The sequence below is a fragment of the Nematostella vectensis genome, chromosome 9, assembly GCF_932526225.1.
Source record: "Nematostella vectensis chromosome 9, jaNemVect1.1, whole genome shotgun sequence".
Taxonomy (NCBI): domain Eukaryota; kingdom Metazoa; phylum Cnidaria; class Anthozoa; order Actiniaria; family Edwardsiidae; genus Nematostella; species Nematostella vectensis.
Window position 1 is genome coordinate 11,770,914 of NC_064042.1, and position 20,149 is coordinate 11,791,062.

Here is a 20,149-nt window from a genome sequence, read left to right on the forward strand (position 1 = left end):
CATTTAACACCTAAACACAGAATAAATCATACTATATCTAATAAAAATGTACAAACTAAATCATATTATAACTGTTATTTTAATATATTTCTCGTCTAGGTAATACAGAAACTGTATTTATTTTTAAAAACTGACACCTCCCTATAAAATAGAAACTTTATCCTCAGAACATTCCCATGAGCACTCGGGAGCTGCAAACACACAGGTAATCCGATTCAATATTGAATTAGTTTTTGTTTTGCGCTAGAGCAAATGCCTACAACGCCAAACTCGAATTTGAATGCTTGGACGTTAGCCTACAGGCAGGTGGTTAGCCTAGTTGTTCTGGTGATATCATAAAGGATATCGGAAACCTCTCAAAAGAACCTTTTTTCTTAATTTGCAGAGCCGTAATAAATTTCATTTTTGTTTGTCTCTTCGTCCTGTTTAAGGGATGAAATAGCCTACGGGCTTTTGTTTTTCCGGCACGGAAACCCCGAAAACACGAAGTTCGCATTACCACGGCCGTCATCTTGCTTGCCATCTTGGATAAGGCCTGGTAAAAAAAAGACATGGTATTGTCCCCGCCCGCATCCTGTTTCGGGGCCGCATCAATATTATTTTTTATTTTTTTAGTTTCTGCTGCTTTGATTGTTTCAAATTTCGTGCGTTCCGCGGTACGTGGGCACTGAAATAAAAGCAACGCTCCCGTTTAAACTTTTCTTAGGAGGCCGAGAAGATCATGGAATGACAAAAGCACACTGAGTAATACACTCGAACAACCCTTCTACTACCGATGCGAAATATTAAGAGGATGTGGCTTTTGTTGAAAGCAATATTATGTGTGTTTTGAATTTCCACATGTAGTCGTGAGTACACCCCGGCATGATCTCCTGATATGATAGGTCTTTCATTCACTGAAACAAACATGCCAAAAAATAACTTTAAAACATTTCGCTTCCTATGAAAATGTCCTATCTGTAAAGACTTTCTTTTATGCCTTGTTATGTAAAAATGATTTATCAACGCCGGGTTCTTCAAATTACTATCACAGGAATTCTTACTTGACCCCAATTTCTGGCTCAACCACTGTATTTCCCCTGCAGTCTTATATTAAAATCTTAATACTATAGTTTGTTAATGTAAATTTCCTTTTAATAACACAAACAAAGCTAAATGTTTCATATGTTTTTAAAACTGAAAGACAATCCTTACACATTCCTTTAGTTATCCATTACTGTAATTCCTTGGGGTTCATTTCGGGGACTCTTGGGGATCGTTTCGGGTCCCGGGATCAGTTGGGGAACTTTTGGGGATCATTTCGGGTCCTGTACAGATCGCCCTACGCACGCCGGTGGCTTGGCTGCTTATATTAACTCCAAAATGACATGTAAACGTCTGGCTAACTACGAACTATGTGATGCAATCTACGAAACGTTGTGGCTCCAAATTAGGCCTCTCAGACTGCCCAGATGCATTTCCATCATCCTTGTAGGTGTCATTTATCATCATCCGAGAGCTTCGGCTGACGATAACCGCAGACTTTGTTGTCACATCCAATCTGTTGTGGATTCTTTTACGCGTGATCACCCGGACTGCCTCGTTTGGGTTGTTGGAGATTTTAATCCCACTTCAACTAAGATTTCTGCTACCCAAATAAAACGCGCGAGCGGCCTCATGCAAATCATCAAAGTGTTGACGCGTGACACAGGCATCCTCAACTGGTGTCTAACGAACCATGCAAAGTTATTCATGTCACCTAGGCAACTGCCTAAGTTAGGGTCCAGCGCACGCGTCCGCTCAAAGAAAAGATTTATCGTCGGAATATGAGGGAAAGCCGTATTCCCGAGTTCGGCTCGTGGATTACAGCCTTCTCTTGAGACGAGCTCTTCTCGTTTGCGACCTGCGCAGAGAAGTTCCAGTTCTTCCATCAAACACTGTCTGCCGCTGTAAACGAGTTTTCTCCCCTCAAAACTTCTCTTGTCAACGCCTCCGATAAGCCATGGATAACCCATAGGATCAAGGCAGCCATTAGAAAACGTCAACTTTTCCTTAGTAAATATGGCAAAGACTCGCCTCTCTTCAAACGCTGGCGAAACATTACACAGCGCCTTATTTCTAAATCTAAGAAAGTGTTCTACGCAGCTAAAGTTAAAAGCCTTGGGAACTCGAATATCTCACAGTGGTGGAAAACTGTGAAAAGCTTGTCTGGAATGTCACGTGATGAGGGTCAGTGGTTCCACCAGCTGATTGACGGCACTTCGATCAACTCTGGGGAGATTCTCGCCGAAAGAATTAACTCATTCTTTACGGGTCTCACATCCGATTTCTCTCCTATAACTCCATCAGACATTGAGAACATTGTTGTCAGCGATATTCCTCCCGAGTTGTTCGTATCTGTCTGCGAAGCCTACCACGCCCTTTGTTACATCAAGACGAAGAAAGCATCCGGACCCGACAACCTCCCGAATGTCATCTTAAAGATTGTTGCCTTCAAACTGGCCCCCGCTGTTGCTGAAATCTACAACGCTTCCCTTCGCGATGACTTTGTCCCGCCTCTACTGAAGTCCGCAATAGTACACCCTATTTCCAAGCAGACCCCGCCCAAGTCCATTAAAGATGATCTGCGCCCTATATCGCTTACATGTCAGATGGCCAACATCTGTGAGGGATTCACCCTGATCCGCGTTCTTCCTTCAGTTTTAGAGCAACTCGATTGTAAACAATCTGCAATTGCAGGCGAATCCACAGAACAAGCACTTGTCTATTTGTTGCACATAGCATTAGAGGCTCTTGACAAAGAGAACTGTTATGTAAGGTTCTTTTTGGCGGACTTCAGAAAAGGTTTTGACCTCATAGATCATAGGATTTTACTCGACAAACTGTCGAGATTTAGCTTTCATAGTAGTCTTCTTAGGTGGGTCGCATCATTTCTTCACGAAAGATCCCAAGTCACACGCATTGGTACTACGCTTTCCCGCTCGCAAACCTTAAGGGGTGGCATTCCGCAGGGGACTAAATTAGGCCCCATACACTTTGCGGTTATGGTTAACGCACTGGTGAATTCTTGGGGCCCTCGTGTGAAATATGTTGACGACTTAAGGGTCCTTGAGATCGTCCCGAGGAACTCGCCTTCTTTATTGAATCATTTAGTTGACGACATCAAATTGTTCGTTCACCAGAATAACATGCGCCTCAACCCGCGTAAATGCAAAACCATGACTGTTGACTTTCTTCACTACAATAGTTGCGTGCCAAGGCCCATTGCTGTCAGGGGATCTCTTATTGAACAAGTAGCCAGTTTTAAGCTACTTGGGATTCATATTTCAGATGATCTAACATGGGCTGCGCACTGCGACTATGTTGTCAAGAAAGCCAACAGACGATTGTATGCAATTTGCCAACTAAAAAAGTGTGGTGTTCCAACTTCTGAAATCATAAAAGCTTACTGCGCGCTCATAAGATCTTCCACCGAGTATGCATCGGTTGTTTTTGCCGGTCTTCCTAAGTATTTGTGTAACTCATTAGAAAACATCAAAAAGAGGTACCATATCTTGATGCTCTCGTTAGAGCTTACTTAACAACCTTAGAGCAGAGACGGTTAGAGAAATGTGCCAATTTTGTAAAACAAATCAAACCGGATAATCCCATTTTTCCGCTTGTCAATAACAGAGTCGTTCACTCGACTAATAACACGTGTCTGAGGTCTGGAAGAAATTCCCACCCAATGATTGTAAGCACCGATAGATTAAAAAATTTTGTAACTGTAAAATTTCAAGTATAAGTGTTTTCTTTTTCTAAATGCGCAATTGCCTGTAATTCAGCTTTAATAACTGCTAGAGGCATTAATAAACAATATTACATAACTCGCGATCGATTATCGAGATCTATTCCCCAGTTCCCACTCACTCGAACTATTATTGGCTAATAATGTTTTTTTTTTCTTCGTTTGTTCAAGGCCATAAGAAAACTTGGTTCAGGCGGGCGAGCTTCAGATATTTCTTTTATTTGCTTCGGTTCGGGCGCAGACACCAAATTTTTTTCAAATTCTTGCTCTAATATGGGGCAGCTTCCCTTCCCCCCGTGCTACCGCCATGCTATTTGTCGTTACTCCTCAACATTACTCCTCGTCATTACTCCTCATTGATTTCGTTTCTCTTTTTTATATTCAATATGTTGAGTTCCATTGCACAAAATGGATAGATATATGAAAAGAAAAAGGAGCTGAGTTCAATTAGCCAGCCCCTTTTCTATGAAAATATTAAACTACGTGCTAGCTTTGTGAACAGCATGTTCATGAAAAACTGCAAAGCCAATCTGCGGGTTTTTACCTCATTTAGACGCAACATCACACAGCCGAACAACAGATCGAACGTAAAAGTGACGTCATAACTGACGTCAATAATTTTGTTTTCAAAAGAAATGCTTTTTTAGTGCAATCGGTGTTCTCATAACTGTTGATATACTTTTTTATTGATTCCGCGTTTGTGAGGGTTTCCTGCATGTACGTAAAAAACAAAAACCGTCGCTTTCCTGTTCTATTTATATTTCTTTCAAGGACATTTTTTAAAAGAGATAAAACTGTCTGACAGTTATAGTCAATATCATTTTAAATATGAAATGGTAGTCTCGAGCAAAAGCCTATATCTAGAGAACAAAACAAATTGTTTGAGTAAATCTCGTTTAGAAAGTGAAACAAAACAGTAATGCAATGTAGACCAGAAAAAGCAACAAGTTTTGGTCTCTAGACTTGTCCGAGCCAGGGAAGGCCGAAACGTCTGTTTTGCATCCAAATTGATTTACCCCAAAATCATATGGTTATTTGCTACCATTTAGACTATAACCTCCAAAAAAAAGGACCAAGGTGCTTTATGGATATGCAATTTTTGATCATTGGTTATTGACAAAGAGTGGCTTTGTTATGCTTATGCTTCGACTCTTATTATGTATTGAAAAGTGCGATCGTAATAAAAAACAAACTTTCAAAGTTGTTTCATTTAGGGGCTGGGGGGGGGGGGGGGGGGGGGGCAAACATTACAATGACCTTTCATTGGTAGAGTATTATCACGTGACGTTGTTAGTTATGGCGGCTAAACAGATGGGCGATGACTGAATCGAACAAGTGATCACAGAAATGTCTTGGAGAAGGTCGTACGACTTTACTTCTTCGGAGGATAATGAATTTGACTCTTCGGATGACAGTGACTCAGACAGTACACCTGAAAATCTTAGGATTTACCACAGAAGGAAATCTACCGCAGCTACTGTTCGCGCTAGGGTAAGAGAGCAACAATCATACAAAAAGTCAACCCTAGTTGTACTACATCTTTCACCTTGTCCATAAAGTCAAACGGGAAACGAATTCCCGCCTGAATGGAGAAATAAATGAAGTGGAGATAAGGGTGTATTACGTTCTTAGACACAGAGTGTGCTACTCGTCGAAAAATGATTGAATCGACTCTACGATGCTCTTTGTATGTAGCTATACCAGCAGAGTTTAAGCTTATAGTGTCAGAACAACTTCATACTGCGAAATCTACAATTGTGTTTAGAATATAAACACGATATCTCATAGGAACTCCTAACTTTTTCTAAACTATTAATTTGAGCCTCCCTCAGTCAAAGATTACTTATTTCGATCGCTATTGCATCTCAAAGTGGGTTTGCATGCTTCTAGCGCAACTCGATATCACAACATTGGCGAGCCATTTGTTTTGTTGAGTTTATTTTTTAAATTTCAGTGTCAAAATGAATAAGTTCATATCAAAATACGACAACTTGCATCTCTGATAAGTGACACAGTTATAAACAAAAAGGTAATAAAATTGCTAAATGATATATAATAAAACGAATACGTAAAAATACAAACTTGCTATGTCCAACCTTGCATTTTGTTTTGCATTTAAGTAACTTTTATATATGTCTCTCATTTCTAGTCGGAATTTCAATTGTTTATTCAATGTAACCCGTTATATATTTTTGTCAAAATGAGCTGGCTAGCTGAACATATTTTCATTCTATATCTCGATTATTTTGGTCAATCCAAAGCGAATTATTTTACGAAATAAAGAGAGGTTTTGTTCAAATCCTAAAATCCTGTGAGAATTACTTCTAATCAATGATAGAATATGAGGCCTGTGTCCACCTGCACTAGTATGGCCGAATAGTCTTGCGTCAATGCTATTGAATTAGGAACTTATTAAATATAGTAAAAATGGGATTGTATGCGAAAAACTAAATCTATGGCCATGAATTCATTATAAATGCGGTTTGGTCGAATTTGTTTACATCTTCAGAAAACATTTGATGTAGTAGATTTCCAAGGAAGATATTCAAATCGTTAAATATAAGGACAGACTACGCGTGGAAATGGTTTAAAACGCAACTAAAAATGGAACTCGAGGTTTGGATATTTTTAATGAAAAATATTTTAGATTTGCATATAGGGAAAATATACGGTTTCACTTTTATTATCATCCTGTTCAAATCCAAAAGTGCCTTTAGATGATTGCGCCGACCACATAGCTTAAATTTTATATTTATCCCTGGGCTACTTTTAAGATGGTAAAGGTAAAAGATAACCATTTTCGGTTGCTGAGAGTAATTGCTTTTCTCCCTACAGCTTTGTATCAAAGAGGGCCATTTGATGAAGCAAACAGGCTCTTTTCAGGTATGGCTTGGTAGTGTTATTATTTTTATTATCATTATATGGTTTTGCCCTTCCTGCTATATCTTTTTATTACATTTAACCTTGCAAGCTTTCTTTTTATTTTCTACAATTTGGATTCCTCATCATCCTTATTGGTATTATGTTTTGGCATTGATGTGATTTTAAAAAGAAGTCATTATCGATTTTTTTATTATCTCTTTGTTTTTTCTCATTTCAAAGTGCCATTATAGGATGGATGTGTGGAATTTACTCTTGTGTTGTTAAAGTTATTTTGGCAGCAACAAAATCCTTATAAAAGAAAAAAAATCAGATTTTATCTTACAGTTTAGTAAAAGTGGATGTGAAAAACTAAAATCACATTGAAGTGGAATTTTCATCTCAAATTCCATTCTTTTTGTGTTTACTTTAAACTGTACCATAAATATATATAATTTTTGACTGATAAAATCTTCGTATGACCAAAAACCTTTGAGTATTGCAAATTGATAGCTTAAATCACCTCTGGGATTTAGTTGGCACTGGTATTGTTTAGGTGTGTCGCTATTACCAGACCACATAGCAGAATGCAAAGTGTTTTTGTGTAGTACATTGGGTACAGTATATATATCAGAAATGTTATGTAAAAGCTAGTGCCCAACCTTTGCCATTTACCACGAAAATCATGCCTATAAGATATCAAGCCCAAACGTCTTTCCTTCTATTTTCATTCATTCCATCTATAATATTACAATGCATTGTACGATTCAATCAAATCTTCTGGTTCCATCTTAATCAAATACTTGAGACATGACAGTCAATCAATTTGATTGATTTTTGTTGCAAATGATAACACGTTCTGATTGGGTGCTTTGTATAGAGATTGACATAAATGCTTTGCCGCCAGTATTAATTTAACACTTGCCTGCCCAATATTACATCCAATTATTTAGTAAGTAATACCAACTTGTGTATATTGATAAATTGGTCAGGATGCATGAAAAATTAATGCAGTCCAAAAACCCCAAAAGAATTTGATAGGTTAAAATTTCTGTACTATAATGCTCCAGTAGCCACTTTCTCTAGTTAAACAGAAAAAGTAAGAAACCCTTTTTTGCAATACATACATACATACATATATTTGCATTTTCACATATTTGTGAGGCATATAATCTTTGTCCTTTCTGTCTTGTTTCAGTATTCAGAAATAAAAGTATTAATGAAAGCCTTAATGTTATATTTTTTTTCTGACTGGTGCATATTTTAATAACAATTTGCAGAGATGGAAAAGAAGATACTTCAAGCTTAGAGAAGGGAGCAAGTTATTTTATGCTAAACGCAATGATGTAAGTAGTTGACAAAGCGATTATCCTTTATCAATATATAGGTTCTACCTGCAATCCTCCCTCTACATTTCATGCTCTTTTTTGCCCCTGGGGGCTACTTAGCATGAAAAGGGGGGTCTGATGTATTTTTGGGGGTAATCAGCTTTGAATACAGTCAACCTTATCTTTGTTTTATAGTTTCTAAGTAGAAATGTGCCTGGAGGAAGCAAAGAAATTAAGCAAGTGATCACAGTATGGCGATTGCCCCCAAAGCCATTAAAATATTCAAATGGCAGAGTGTTCTAATAATTTTCTGCTAACGTTATATACCATGGAGAATAGGAAATGTTGCCATAGGGTATTGGCTAAACTAGCCTAGGGGGGAAGGATTTTTCGAGGTAATAGGGAGGAAAATCCCCCCATTTACAAAGAATAACAGAGACTGTTGCTTCGATGTCCCAAGTCAAAACTTCAATTACAATGAGAAACACTCCTCCCAGATGGTTATAGTGCAATAGCTATGTACGTTCTTTTATGCCAATAATATCATGTTTTCTAGATGTAAAGCCTTCCCACATTATACAGAAGATGACTTTGTTTTTTGTCTGCCCACAGGATACGATATTCAATGAAATTGATCTTCAAGATGTCAGTGTAGCAGAGTGCAGTATTAGGAATGTTAATAATAGTTTCACAGTAAGTCTGAAAAAAAACAACGTGTTTTAGTTATTAAAAACTTAATACATGCTACAGCTGCTTAAAGCTTTTGATATTTGAGACAATTCCTTGTTTGTATAATTAAATTCATGGTTGCAAGAAAAAGGGTTGAAGGGTAAAGCAGAACTGCAAAGGCATGGGCAATGAATTTAAATTTCTGCATCAGCAGTTTTATTTACCATTTTTTTGTTTTGCTTGTTTTAATTTTTTTTTTAAATCCACCTCTTCGACCCCTACCCAGGTACATACCATAATTACCAGAATAAGTGTCCTCCTTTATATGAGCGCCCTTTCCCAGTAAGTGCCCCTCTCGACCTCAAATTCTGGAATCAGTGCCTTCTTGCAAATAAGCGTCCCTTCCCCCTAAAAATATATTTATAAACAATGAAAACCCTTTCATGAATGTACCGTAAATACATTTTTACTGTCATTTCATTTTACCGCAAATAAGTTTTGTTCCCAATTTATTCAGAAGCTGGTATTTTCCATTGAAATGAAATAATGCTCCCTACCGAAATGAGCAACCCCTCACCAATACCTTCCCCCAAAGACCTAAAGATTGAATATGCCCCTCAGGTGATTATTGGAATCAATATGTCTCATATTGAAAAAGCATAGTATTTGATGAATCTTCAATAAGAAGTGACCCACCCTTTGGCTGCCAACGAGGTGCATATGCACCCTTCACAATCCCCTGTGTATGTGCCTGCTTATCAATCATTTCTCATTTCCTCTTGTAAAGCTTACATCTCCTTAAATGCTTCCCAGGTTATCACACCATTTCGCAGTCTAGTGCTTTGTGCAGATAGCAGACAAGAAATGGAGGAATGGTTAGGTTGTTTAAAATCATCAAACAAGAAAAGATCATCTGTGAGTAGAAATGCAATGAATTGTTGCTACATATTGGACGTACTGTAACTTACAGTTTCATCCCAGCAGCAAAGGGGAGGGGGGAGGGGGGAGGGGAGGGCAGCCAGACTCCTTTAAAAAAATAGTAGATATAGGGAAATTAAAAACATTTTGAATTTGTTAGGAGAATTTAGGGATTCCAGAATCTCAAGTAGCAGACCCCTTGACGCTCCTAAATGTGTATTGTTTTCAACTGTCATTTGATCCACGAAAATAAAATCTGCTACCAACACCCTGATTATTATGCAAAGGCTAGTTAATTCTTTGCTTTGTGTATTCCCCACCTCCTTATTTTCTAGCCTTTTCTCTTTACAAGCTGCCACCTGTCCCTGATCAGCTGCACTTATTCAACTGGGAACATTAATGTTTCTTAACCATTCAATTGTGTGTTTGGGTTTCAGCAATCTGATCTCTTGGACCAAATATCTGGTTTGCATAACTGGTACTCATGTGCACATGCAAGGCCTACTTTCTGTAATGTGTGTAAAGATATCTTGTCTGGTGTAACATCAAAGGGCCTTTCTTGTGAAGGTAAACAATTACCCACATACATGTTATTTTGCCTCATTGCTCTGTTGCTCTTGCTCTGCCGAATTAAGGTTGTCTCCCCCACTTTGACTATGGACTAGGAAGATAGAAAAATAACTATACATAACATTAAAGCCACATTGTCACCAGTTCACTTCCGGAGGTCCGACCTAAACCTCAACCGTTAAAAGACAAGAGAATCTATTAGAATCCGAGATATTTAACAGGCCATCCGCTCTAAATTATCAATCACATACTGCTTTCAATATTTTGAAATATTATTCGCGTTTTCCGTTCATCATCGGATATTTTTACGTAACCGACCGGAAGTAAACTGGTGACAATGCGGCTTTAATTGTTTTTTTTCCTTACAGTGCAGTACCACATGTAGGATGTACTACCAGTTTACATTGATTTACATACTGAATCTGTGTTACAATAACTTTGATATTTTAATGATATACATAGGTTAAATCAATATGTTTAAAACTTTTAAAATAATATTTAAATACAAATATATGTCACATTGTAACTCCCATTTTTTTGTCTTTTACAGTTTGCAGATTTAAGTCTCATAAAAGATGTGCAGCAAAAGCGCCCAATAACTGCAAATGGACAACAATGCAGGCAATTAGAAAAGACAATGAGGACTGTGATAATTCCGACCCAGTAAGTAAAATTGCTACTGCAGTTGAATTTTTTTGACTTGGTGAAGGTAATTGACTGAAGTGTGATCATTCAGATTATTTATAATTTTGATAGCCTGAGTGCATTCGGTTTCAAAATTTTTATAGAATGGCTCAATAGAATTTTGAAACCGGTTGCACTCAAGCTAAATTCAGATAGCTCTATCATCAACATTTTTTGACTGGGGAACAAATTTTATAACGTTTATTTATTTGCTTCAAATTATTTAATTAATTTTGTTTAGTATGTATCTAGATCAGTTGCATTTTTACTAATTTTCAGATGTCTATGCCACATCAGTGGTTAGAAGGGAACCTTACACCTGGTGCAAGATGTACTGTGTGTGAGCGACCTTGTGGAAGCAAGCGAAGGTTACTGGACTTTAGGTGCCTGTGGTGTAATATGACTGTAAGTATTTTATTTACATATAACACTCACTGTTTTTTTCAGCAGGTTTTCAAAAAACGTTTGCGCACTCACAAAATGCTAAAATAACGGTGTTGTCATCCACAATGGCAAATCTAGAATGGCAAGTTACTATTTTCATGTTTTACACGCACCATCAAGGACGTAAACGGTCGTTTTGGAATATGAGCAGGGACATGTGCTGTTCTAGATGCTGTCACCGTTGCTATTGCGTAAGGTCCCTATAATACCCACTAAAGGGTATAGCAAAGACAAGTTTGTTCTGTTCCCCGTCCTCACCCCTACTCCCCTCAGACTTTAAGTTCCCGCTTTTTCTCACTCAGCCCTTTGCTCAATTTAAATAATGTATGATCCCTAAATCCCCTTTCCCATATAGATAATGATTAATTAGTTAATTGACATTGATTAAATAGCATACAACAATACTTTCTTTTAAAAAAACATTAAATTTTGAGTTAATTTGATTTATGATGTTTAAAGCAATTATTTTGTTTATCTTTAAGGTTCATCATTCGTGTAAGTTGTCAGTGGTGTCTAAGTGTACCCTTGGTGAAAATTCTCTATCTGTTCTACCTCCAATGTTCATTAAAGGCCTTTCAGAGCTGGCAAAGGGGGAGGTACGTATGAAAAACATACTTTGTTAAAAGGCCACCTAAACATTTATATTCTTAAAATAATGAAATATAACAAAAGTTTCTTCCTGTTTATATTCTTTATCCAAGTGTAGAAAGGAACCAATTTTATATGAAATGTTCGCTGAAAAACCCCCTTTCAGCACACACACTTAAGGTTGTGAAGGGAACTTGTGAAATGAAGTTATGAACCTTTTTTGTATGTCAAAGTTATATGTGCTTATTAATTGATAACATGATGCGGTACAGGTTATGTTATCTCTTTTTTCACAGGTGGTGAAACCTAGAAATAGTCCTCTGTTGGTTTTCGTCAACTCAAAAAGTGGAGATAATCAGGTATTGATGAATCTGTATGTTCTTTTGTCAAAATTAAATAAAGAAATACGAGAAAAACAGTGGAATTGAATGTCTGAACCTTTTGCGGAGATTTTATTGCACCCCAAATCCCTGAAGTATTATAACAACAATATAATATAATTACAACGGTCTTGTTTAATTGTTTTCAGGGCGTTAAATTTATTCGCAAATTCAAGCAACTACTAAATCCACTGCAAGTGTTTGATCTTGGAGTGGGAGGGCCAACAAATGGGTAAGTCTTCTTTATCTTGGGGGGGTCCCTACCAATTGGTAAGTCTGCTTTATCTTGGAGGGGGGTCCTACCATTTGATAAAACTGCTTTATCTTGGGGTGGGGGGGGGCTACTAATTGGTAAATCTGCTTTATCTTGGGGGGGTCCTACCAATACGTAAGTCTGTTAATGGGCTCAAAATAATTTTTCAAAATCCATTCAACGATGTCGCCTTTAGGGAAAACGATATAGAAAACAGCCTATTAATACACAACAACAAGCACTACATAACAGTCAACACAAACCCTGTCACAAGGTAACAACATCACAAACCTTAACTGTCACAAACATGTCACAATGCTCGAAATGACACTCGGCATAAATGACACAACACTTGGCCTAAGACACGATTAACACTTGGCATATAGCTCGAAACATGACACAACACTCGGCGCAAAACTTGGCAACGGAAACGCGGCACATCTGGCATAAAACAAGAATGTATCCGAGGTAAATGTTCAAGATCCAGCGTTGTTGACCTGCCAGGAAATCACTTAAACGGTGGTGACCTCTGGGAGTGTTCGCAAAGAATGCTGGATCTTCGAGCATGACAAAGGCATAATGTACATTATACGCTCAGCGCACAACACGACATGAAGTACAGCGTAAACATGAGCACACAAAAGAAAACTGAAAACTGAAAGAACTGGCTAATTGGAAAATGCCGGCTATCGGTAGCATCCGGCTGCTATTTTGCACCCTGAGAGTCACGCTAGTAACCGTACCATATCGCCTATAGGGCCTATGACCACCCTTACTCCCCCTCCCCCCCCCACCCCCCCAGTACGACGGCGACGGGAGGTAAAGTGACCAAAAAAAAAGCTTTATGCTTAAGCGCGCTTATCTTCTGTCAGTCTTTACTTTTTAAAATTGCTTTTATAGTCCTAAAAATTATAAATAAGTATAAACCCTGATTTTAACATAGCGAACAATGATAGTCTGGTTTTCAGCGCACACGTTCCCGTCCTCGCTAGACCGTGAAACTTGGAGTTCTCACGTTGTAGTTTGCAGGAAAACGGCTGAAGCGTATCAGTCTCATCTCACGTCTGGCTATTTGAATTTTCAATTAATTTCTCTGCGGCCGCCGTTAGCCGTCGTCTGTTGGCTTGTTCTTACGGGCGACGTAAGCGTAAGCGGAAACGAAAACGTAAGAGTTTTTTGTCGGGTGAGAACCCGCTCGACGTAAGCGCAAACATACGCGCAAGAAGCGGTAAGTTTTGATAATCTCATGGCAATGCTACGCTTACGTCGCGTGAAAACCGGATCGACGTAAGCAAATAGCGGAACATAAGCATAAATTAACCAAACTCGTCGAGGAGGTATGGGTACTAGACTACGAACTGAGCATGCGTAAAACCTTGCGCTTACGTCGAGCCGGTTCTCACGCGACCTAAGACTATTACCCTTCCGTCTACGCTTACGCTTACGTCGTCGTGAGAACCAGCCTTTACAACCCGTATAAACAACAACATCATTTGCAAAAATCTTGCAAAACGTTCTTGCAAATCTTGCTAGCCGAACAAGCAATATTGCTGGGCCTGCAAGACTGTTATTATTTGCACAGAGTTTATGAATCCTTTGCTATTCATTATGAACTGATTAATATTATTTTTATTCCAAGCCTGAAGTTTTTTCGTCGCTTTCGTCGGTTTCGAATCCTAGTCTGTGGTGGGGATGGATCTGTTGGTTGGGTCATGAAGGAGGTCGACTTGATGAAGATGGCAACACAGGTACTCCTTTTAAGGCCCCTTGCGGGTAATTGTTTTAAAAAAAGTCGTTCAAATTGATTGCACGCTTTTCAAGGGGATACTGAACGGATACATTTACTTTTGCAAGACGTTTTCGGATCGGCGGATCCGGGCACGCGAATTACGGATTAAAAAATAAATAAATCTGATTCGTCGGATTTTGGCTTTTGATAATCGTGACACTGCGATTTTGGCGATACTTGACTTTCAGAAAAAGAAATCAAAATCACATTATGTGTAATTGTCATTATCGATTTTTTTTCTATCTATCATACGTTGTGGATTCGCATTGAAGCAAAACTTTGTGTTGATCGGCGGACTTTCAAAAAAAAAAAGCGGATATGGAGACCCCAAGTCACCCCCCCCCCCCCCCCCCCCTCTTAATGCACAGGCAGCCAATCGAAACTGGGAATCAGAACAGGTAATCCATCATCCATTTAACACATCAGCAATAATAGTATGTTGGTTTTTACTTGCAACAAAACTATAATTAACCTAATCCATAGACAGCCCATCAAATCTTGTTACCGCCACAGGCAACCCATATATCTAGGTATACTACATACTGTAGGAATTTATAATCAATGGCAAAATGTTGGTATTACAGCTACAGCTACCTTCTTTATAATAATGTATTAGCAAAGTACACCAATAACAAAGTAATAGCGCCTTGCTTCCTATTACTGTAACAACAAAAAAACGAACACATGACACAACATTTGGGGTGTAACGTGTAGATTTCTGGTCCCTAGCTAACTAGAAAAACATGCAAGCAAGGCATTTACACAAATAACCCATACATTTCATTCTCCCCCTGTCCCCTAATATGTGTTGTTCTGTTGCTTTACTTTCTAGTGCCAAATTGGAGTTCTACCGCTAGGCACTGGTAACGACTTGTCACGTGTGCTTGGCTGGGGTACGTCATTTGCTGATGAGAATTCTGTCCCACAATTCCTTCAACACCTTGAGAGGGCAAAACCGCTGATGCTAGACCGGTAAATATTCAGTAATTCGCTAAATTCGTTTACTGCTGTTTCATGTATCCTCATTTCAAACAACTTGGTTCATCGAGAAAGTGTTTTCAATTATGTCTATAGTTTACACAGAAAGTTTACACAGAAAGTTTCTGTGTTAAAATTAAAAGCTTCTCAGATGATAAACAAATGTGGTAGAATATTGTATAGCTCATTTCAAATTTGATGATCGTACGAATGGCATTGTAAATGACAAAAACATGGCGTTTTTGGGGGGTGGGGCAAACATGCAAGTTTTGGTGATGCGACAGGCGATTGTATTAGTTTCTGGATAATTGTATAAAAGTCATCTGCCATTTTTTCACCCTAGCATCCAAAATTGTCATTCTACGAAGCATAAATAAACATCCGTTTCAATCGGCTTATTTGTGAAAAGTTTTGCGATAGTTCCTATTGAATTGGAAAAAAGTTAACCGTAGCACTTTTTTTGTTTTTAGATGGTTATGTTGAGTCTTTATCAGATTATGTATTCAATATTGGTTAGAGAGAATACCGAATGAGTAGCTAACAAGGGTCGTTCTAATCTAAGTGTTTTATGATGTTTAAGGTGGGCGATTATGGTTCAAGAATGCAACCCCACACTACCCTCCTCAAGGAGCTCGTCCATAGAAGCCTTAGACACACCGGTAAGAGTGTGTTTGTGTTATTCTTTTGTTTCACTTTTTGCTAATCGTTCTAAACAAACAAGTGCAGTAATTTGGCCTTGTATCTCTATATTGAACCTCTTTTTCGGCACACAGAATCAGAAACCTCCATGAGGGAAATAATAAATAGGATCTTGAAAAAGCGGTGTGCTTTTTAAAAAGTATTTTTCTGCTTTCGTTTTAGTCGACGAAAATACACATGGAAACATAAGCAAAGAATACATATATAGTTAATAGTCTATGATTTTTATTCTAAGTGCTTCCGCAAAGTCAGCGAGTTCTTTTGGAAGCCCTCTTGATGGAGAACATACCTCATAATTGAACATTTAAATTTGTGAGTCTACCAGAAATGCGTTAGCTTCCTCCGCTGAAAAAGAAATACTTTCAGCGCTAGTTTTCTAGTTTTATTAAATCAGCAATTCTCAGAAATAAAAGACACAACTGGATAAAGTGTACAATGGTTTTTTTTATCCTTTTTTCAGCTCTACCAACAAGAGATGGATAGCATGGATACATTCGAGAGTAACGTCGCAACACATCTCACGCGAATTCTTCACTCTAGTCAACACACCATCGTTATATCATCCGCTAAGTGAGTAGAGAGCTATGTACGGTCAAACCCCATCTCATACGAATTCCTCACTACAGTCAACACAACATCGTTATATCATCCGCTAAGTGAGTAGAGAGCTATGTACGGTCAAACCCCATCTCATACGAATTCCTCACTACAGTCAACACAACATCGTTATATCATATGCTAAAATGAGTAAAGAACGGTCACCCTGTGGAAGTATAATAACCTCATCACACCCTAATTCTTCACTCTACTCAACACAGCATCGTTTTATTATCTGCTGAGTAAAGAACTATGAACGGTCACCCTGTGGAAGCATAATAAGGGCCCCCGAAATTTCGATGTGCTCACATGCTCGCGCAATTTTTTCTGCCGTGCTCGCATGCTGGCGTAATTTTTTCCGCCTCAAAATGCTCGGTCTCGCATAAAAAACGGGGTGCTCGCAAGTGCTCGCAAAAGACCACCATAACCCTATCTCACCCTTTTCACTCTACTCAACACAGCATCGGCTTCGTTGAGACCTCAATAAGAATGTCCAACAAAACCTGAGAGATTTGGCTCTCGTTTTCGTCTTTGAATAAATATCTGCAAGACAGTTATCATTCTTGCACAAATAGTGTAAGAGTTAGTCGAGATGAACATATTTCAGGGAGTGTGTCTGATACGCATTTCTGTTGTAGAGTATTATGTGAAACCGTCAAAGATTTTGTCGCCAAAGTTGGGGCCGCCTCTGCAACTACAGAACCGGATGCTGCAGATTCGCTTGCTTCTAAGGTAGTCGAAACTTTTTTTTTTTTTTTTTTTGGGGGGGGTGGGGGGGTTTACCGCGCTACACAATCAACTTATCACGCTACAATCCGTACCACTTCTGATATTCTTGGAAATGTCTTCTCCGCGCACTTATTTTTGTTTCCTTCGCTTACTGAGGAAAATGCCCATTAGATCGCGCGCTCTTATTGGAAAAAATCAAAGAGGGCGACTTGGGGCAAGTATAATCCTTACTACCCCATAATTTGTTTTTATTATTTTCCTCCCATAGTGTTCAGTACTGAACGATAAGCTAAACCTTCTGCTAAAAGCCTTGAGTATTGAATCCGAGGCGAGTTCTACTCCTGTCAAGGAAGATCTTGCTGATATGAAGTCTGGCAGTAGTGGGAGTATAAACAGCATAGGGAGCGGAGGCAAGGCACAGAAAGTGTTTGTCCCGAGAGATGCCCTTATGTCTCGTGCTAACAGTCTGAAGAAGGCGCTTAAGCAGATCATCGACCACACGGAGATTGGTATGGACTGCCTGTGTCTTACTAAATGATCATGGGTAAAAAAAAGGGTGTTATCCTAGAGGATATTGGACATATTATGGGTGTAGGTAAAAGATTGCTGCAGTGAAGGTGAAACGTTAGACGGTGCCGCTTGCCGATTGAGACTACCACCTTGCAGTGCTGTCAAGCCTCCCTGATTCTATATCAAGTATTGGGCATCTAAATGGGCATTCGAAATTTACGCAATTGGACGCAATAGAGGAAAAGAAGGGGATGCGGTGGAGTTCTCTCAGATCTTAGCAAATTACCAATCCCTTTTCCCCACAGGAGCCCTAAGAATTTTGGGAGCTACAACTGCCATACGATTATTCTTTTTAATCAGTTGGGATTCCCTAGGAACCATACTAGTCACATGACTCGATTATGTTTTTCCCTCAGCCGTCGACGAACAAAACGCGCAGACCTGCTCTTCTACGTCATCACTTGCTGAAGCCATAGTTACGGTAGCCGCGTCCGTAGCAACCAACGTGGCTACTACCTCTTCATCGACGACGCTGGAGGCTGTTCAAGAGAATAGTTTAGACCACGAAATCGAGAGAGGTGGGTACTCCACTGCGGGAATTTTCGCCCCGAAAAAACACCATTGATAGACAGCATTGTTGGAAGGTGCGATACAATGTCGATCAGCAATTTTGGAAGTTGTTTGACAGTATTGTTGGAAGTTGCAGGACAGCATTGTTTAAAGGTGCGGGGCAGCATCGCTAGGAGTTGCGAAACAGCATTGTTGGGAGGTGCGGGACACATTGTTGGAAGTTGCAGGACAGTATTGTTGGAAGGTGTGGGACAGCATTGTTAAAAGGTGAGGGACAGCATTGTTGGAAGATGCGGGGCAGCATTGTTAAAAGGTGCGGGAGAGCATTGTTGAAAGGTGTGGGACAGCATTGTTGAAAGGTGAGGGACAGCATTGTTGAAAGGTGAGGGACAGCATTGTTGAAAGGTGCGGGACAGCATTGATGTAAGATGCGGGACAGGATACCTGGAACAGTATTGTTGGAAGGTGCTGGAGGGCTTGGTTACAACCTGTTAGGCAATCCTTCGGCAACACCCTCTTTATCTTGAGATAAACATACTGTTGCACTTAGTGTTGTTGTGGTTCAGTTGGGTAGTTTGAGTACAGTTCGTTAAGGAGTTGGGGTACTTCAGTCTCGCTCAATCCCTCAATCCAACACTTTATTCTTTCGTTTTCCAGATAATGAGGGTGTTCTGCTAAGAAAACCTGAAACCACGGTCGATAACAAATCCCCGGATGCTGACAACAAGTCCTTGGAACTAGACACATCCTCCTTCTCCTCGTCACCAGCCCCTCGTGCTGATATCCGGTTCTTGAGTAAGGGCAGCTCGCACCCCTTCCAGTTCGAGCCACCAATCGACGAGAAGCTTGCAAAGATGGGTAATAGTCGACCCACTGTGCAGTTCAGTACGTGTATTATATCCAAGGCGTTCCTGAAGGACAGACCACGTGAGGGACTGATGGGGTCAATGATATCCAAGGCGTTACTCGCTAATGCAGACGCGCTCTGTGCTGCGGCCACGCCCGTCATGAATGCCGTCTCTGATGTGTAAGTTAATGGACCCTACCCATGATGTAATGCTTGGGAGACATTTTAAACGTCTACAGAAATGAGACATTGTCAAATTTTTAATGTCCATTTTGTATTCTTCTGTGTTCATGGCTTGGTAATAGATATCACGCAACCAACATGGCGTTGTGCCGTACGTTTCTATTTTTTCAGACTGATGCTTTGGTTGCATTGTCTTGATACCTCAGCCCCATAAGTTTTTAGTGTTTTCATTGTCACCCACCCCTCCCCCTATAAAAGCCTCCTCCCCACCCCCTAGAATGCTTGGCTTTGTTACGGGCTTGTATGATATTACTGGAAGGTTGAAGAGCATGCAGAGTGGAGGATTTGGTGTTTTATTTCTTCTTCTCTCTTTTGACAGCGTTTTACATACCTCTACTAGCAGAGAAATCTGGCTACTTTTGTATGAAAGTTTTGATGCGAACGCACTTAAAAACGTCTTTCATGTTTACATACTCTTTTTTTTTTTATTTACTAGCGATGGTTTTAGCGAGAAGTGTGTAATGAATAACTACTTTGGAATTGGTATTGACGCCAAGATTACGTTGGATTTCCACACAAGGCGAGAAGAACATCCTGAGAAATATAGGTAAGGTCAATTCACAAGCCGAGACATGTATGTCGAGTTCACACTTCAGGTAAAAAAAGCCCGTTCAGGTAAAAATATAGGTACGTCGAGTTCTCTTGGCATGAGAAAACCAGGTTCCCACACAAAATGTTACACCTTTTTTTTAACACTTTTTTATCTTTGCCCGCATTCGTTTTATATA

At 39.4% G+C, this 20,149-nt stretch overlaps 1 protein-coding gene across 3 annotated transcripts in view; it reads left to right on the plus strand.

Moving 5' to 3' along the window:
• The first annotated feature begins 5,051 nt into the window (after window positions 1-5,051).
• The window catches only part of LOC5512380 (diacylglycerol kinase eta), a 31,258-nt gene continuing 16,160 nt past the window's right edge, over window positions 5,052-20,149 (plus strand). The window contains exons 1-21 of one of the 3 annotated variants that reach the window (XM_048732215.1): window positions 5,125-5,257; window positions 5,721-5,795; window positions 6,602-6,649; window positions 7,906-7,971; window positions 8,566-8,646; window positions 9,436-9,537; window positions 9,978-10,107; window positions 10,661-10,773; window positions 11,074-11,199; window positions 11,721-11,834; window positions 12,123-12,185; window positions 12,356-12,438; window positions 14,099-14,207; window positions 15,081-15,220; window positions 15,807-15,885; window positions 16,386-16,495; window positions 17,161-17,254; window positions 17,520-17,760; window positions 18,178-18,339; window positions 18,989-19,358; window positions 19,858-19,968. In XM_048732215.1, coding sequence (XP_048588172.1) covers window positions 6,626-6,649; window positions 7,906-7,971; window positions 8,566-8,646; window positions 9,436-9,537; window positions 9,978-10,107; window positions 10,661-10,773; window positions 11,074-11,199; window positions 11,721-11,834; window positions 12,123-12,185; window positions 12,356-12,438; window positions 14,099-14,207; window positions 15,081-15,220; window positions 15,807-15,885; window positions 16,386-16,495; window positions 17,161-17,254; window positions 17,520-17,760; window positions 18,178-18,339; window positions 18,989-19,358; window positions 19,858-19,968 — 2,318 coding nt within the window. In that variant the 5' untranslated portion in view covers window positions 5,125-5,257; window positions 5,721-5,795; window positions 6,602-6,625. Of the gene's footprint in view, window positions 5,258-5,720; window positions 5,796-6,235; window positions 6,383-6,601; window positions 6,650-7,905; window positions 7,972-8,565; window positions 8,647-9,435; window positions 9,538-9,977; window positions 10,108-10,660; window positions 10,774-11,073; window positions 11,200-11,720; window positions 11,835-12,122; window positions 12,186-12,355; window positions 12,439-14,098; window positions 14,208-15,080; window positions 15,221-15,806; window positions 15,886-16,385; window positions 16,496-17,160; window positions 17,255-17,519; window positions 17,761-18,177; window positions 18,340-18,988; window positions 19,359-19,857; window positions 19,969-20,149 lie in introns of those variants that run through there. The other 2 variants (XM_032381772.2, XM_032381773.2) reach the window with 2 other exon arrangements.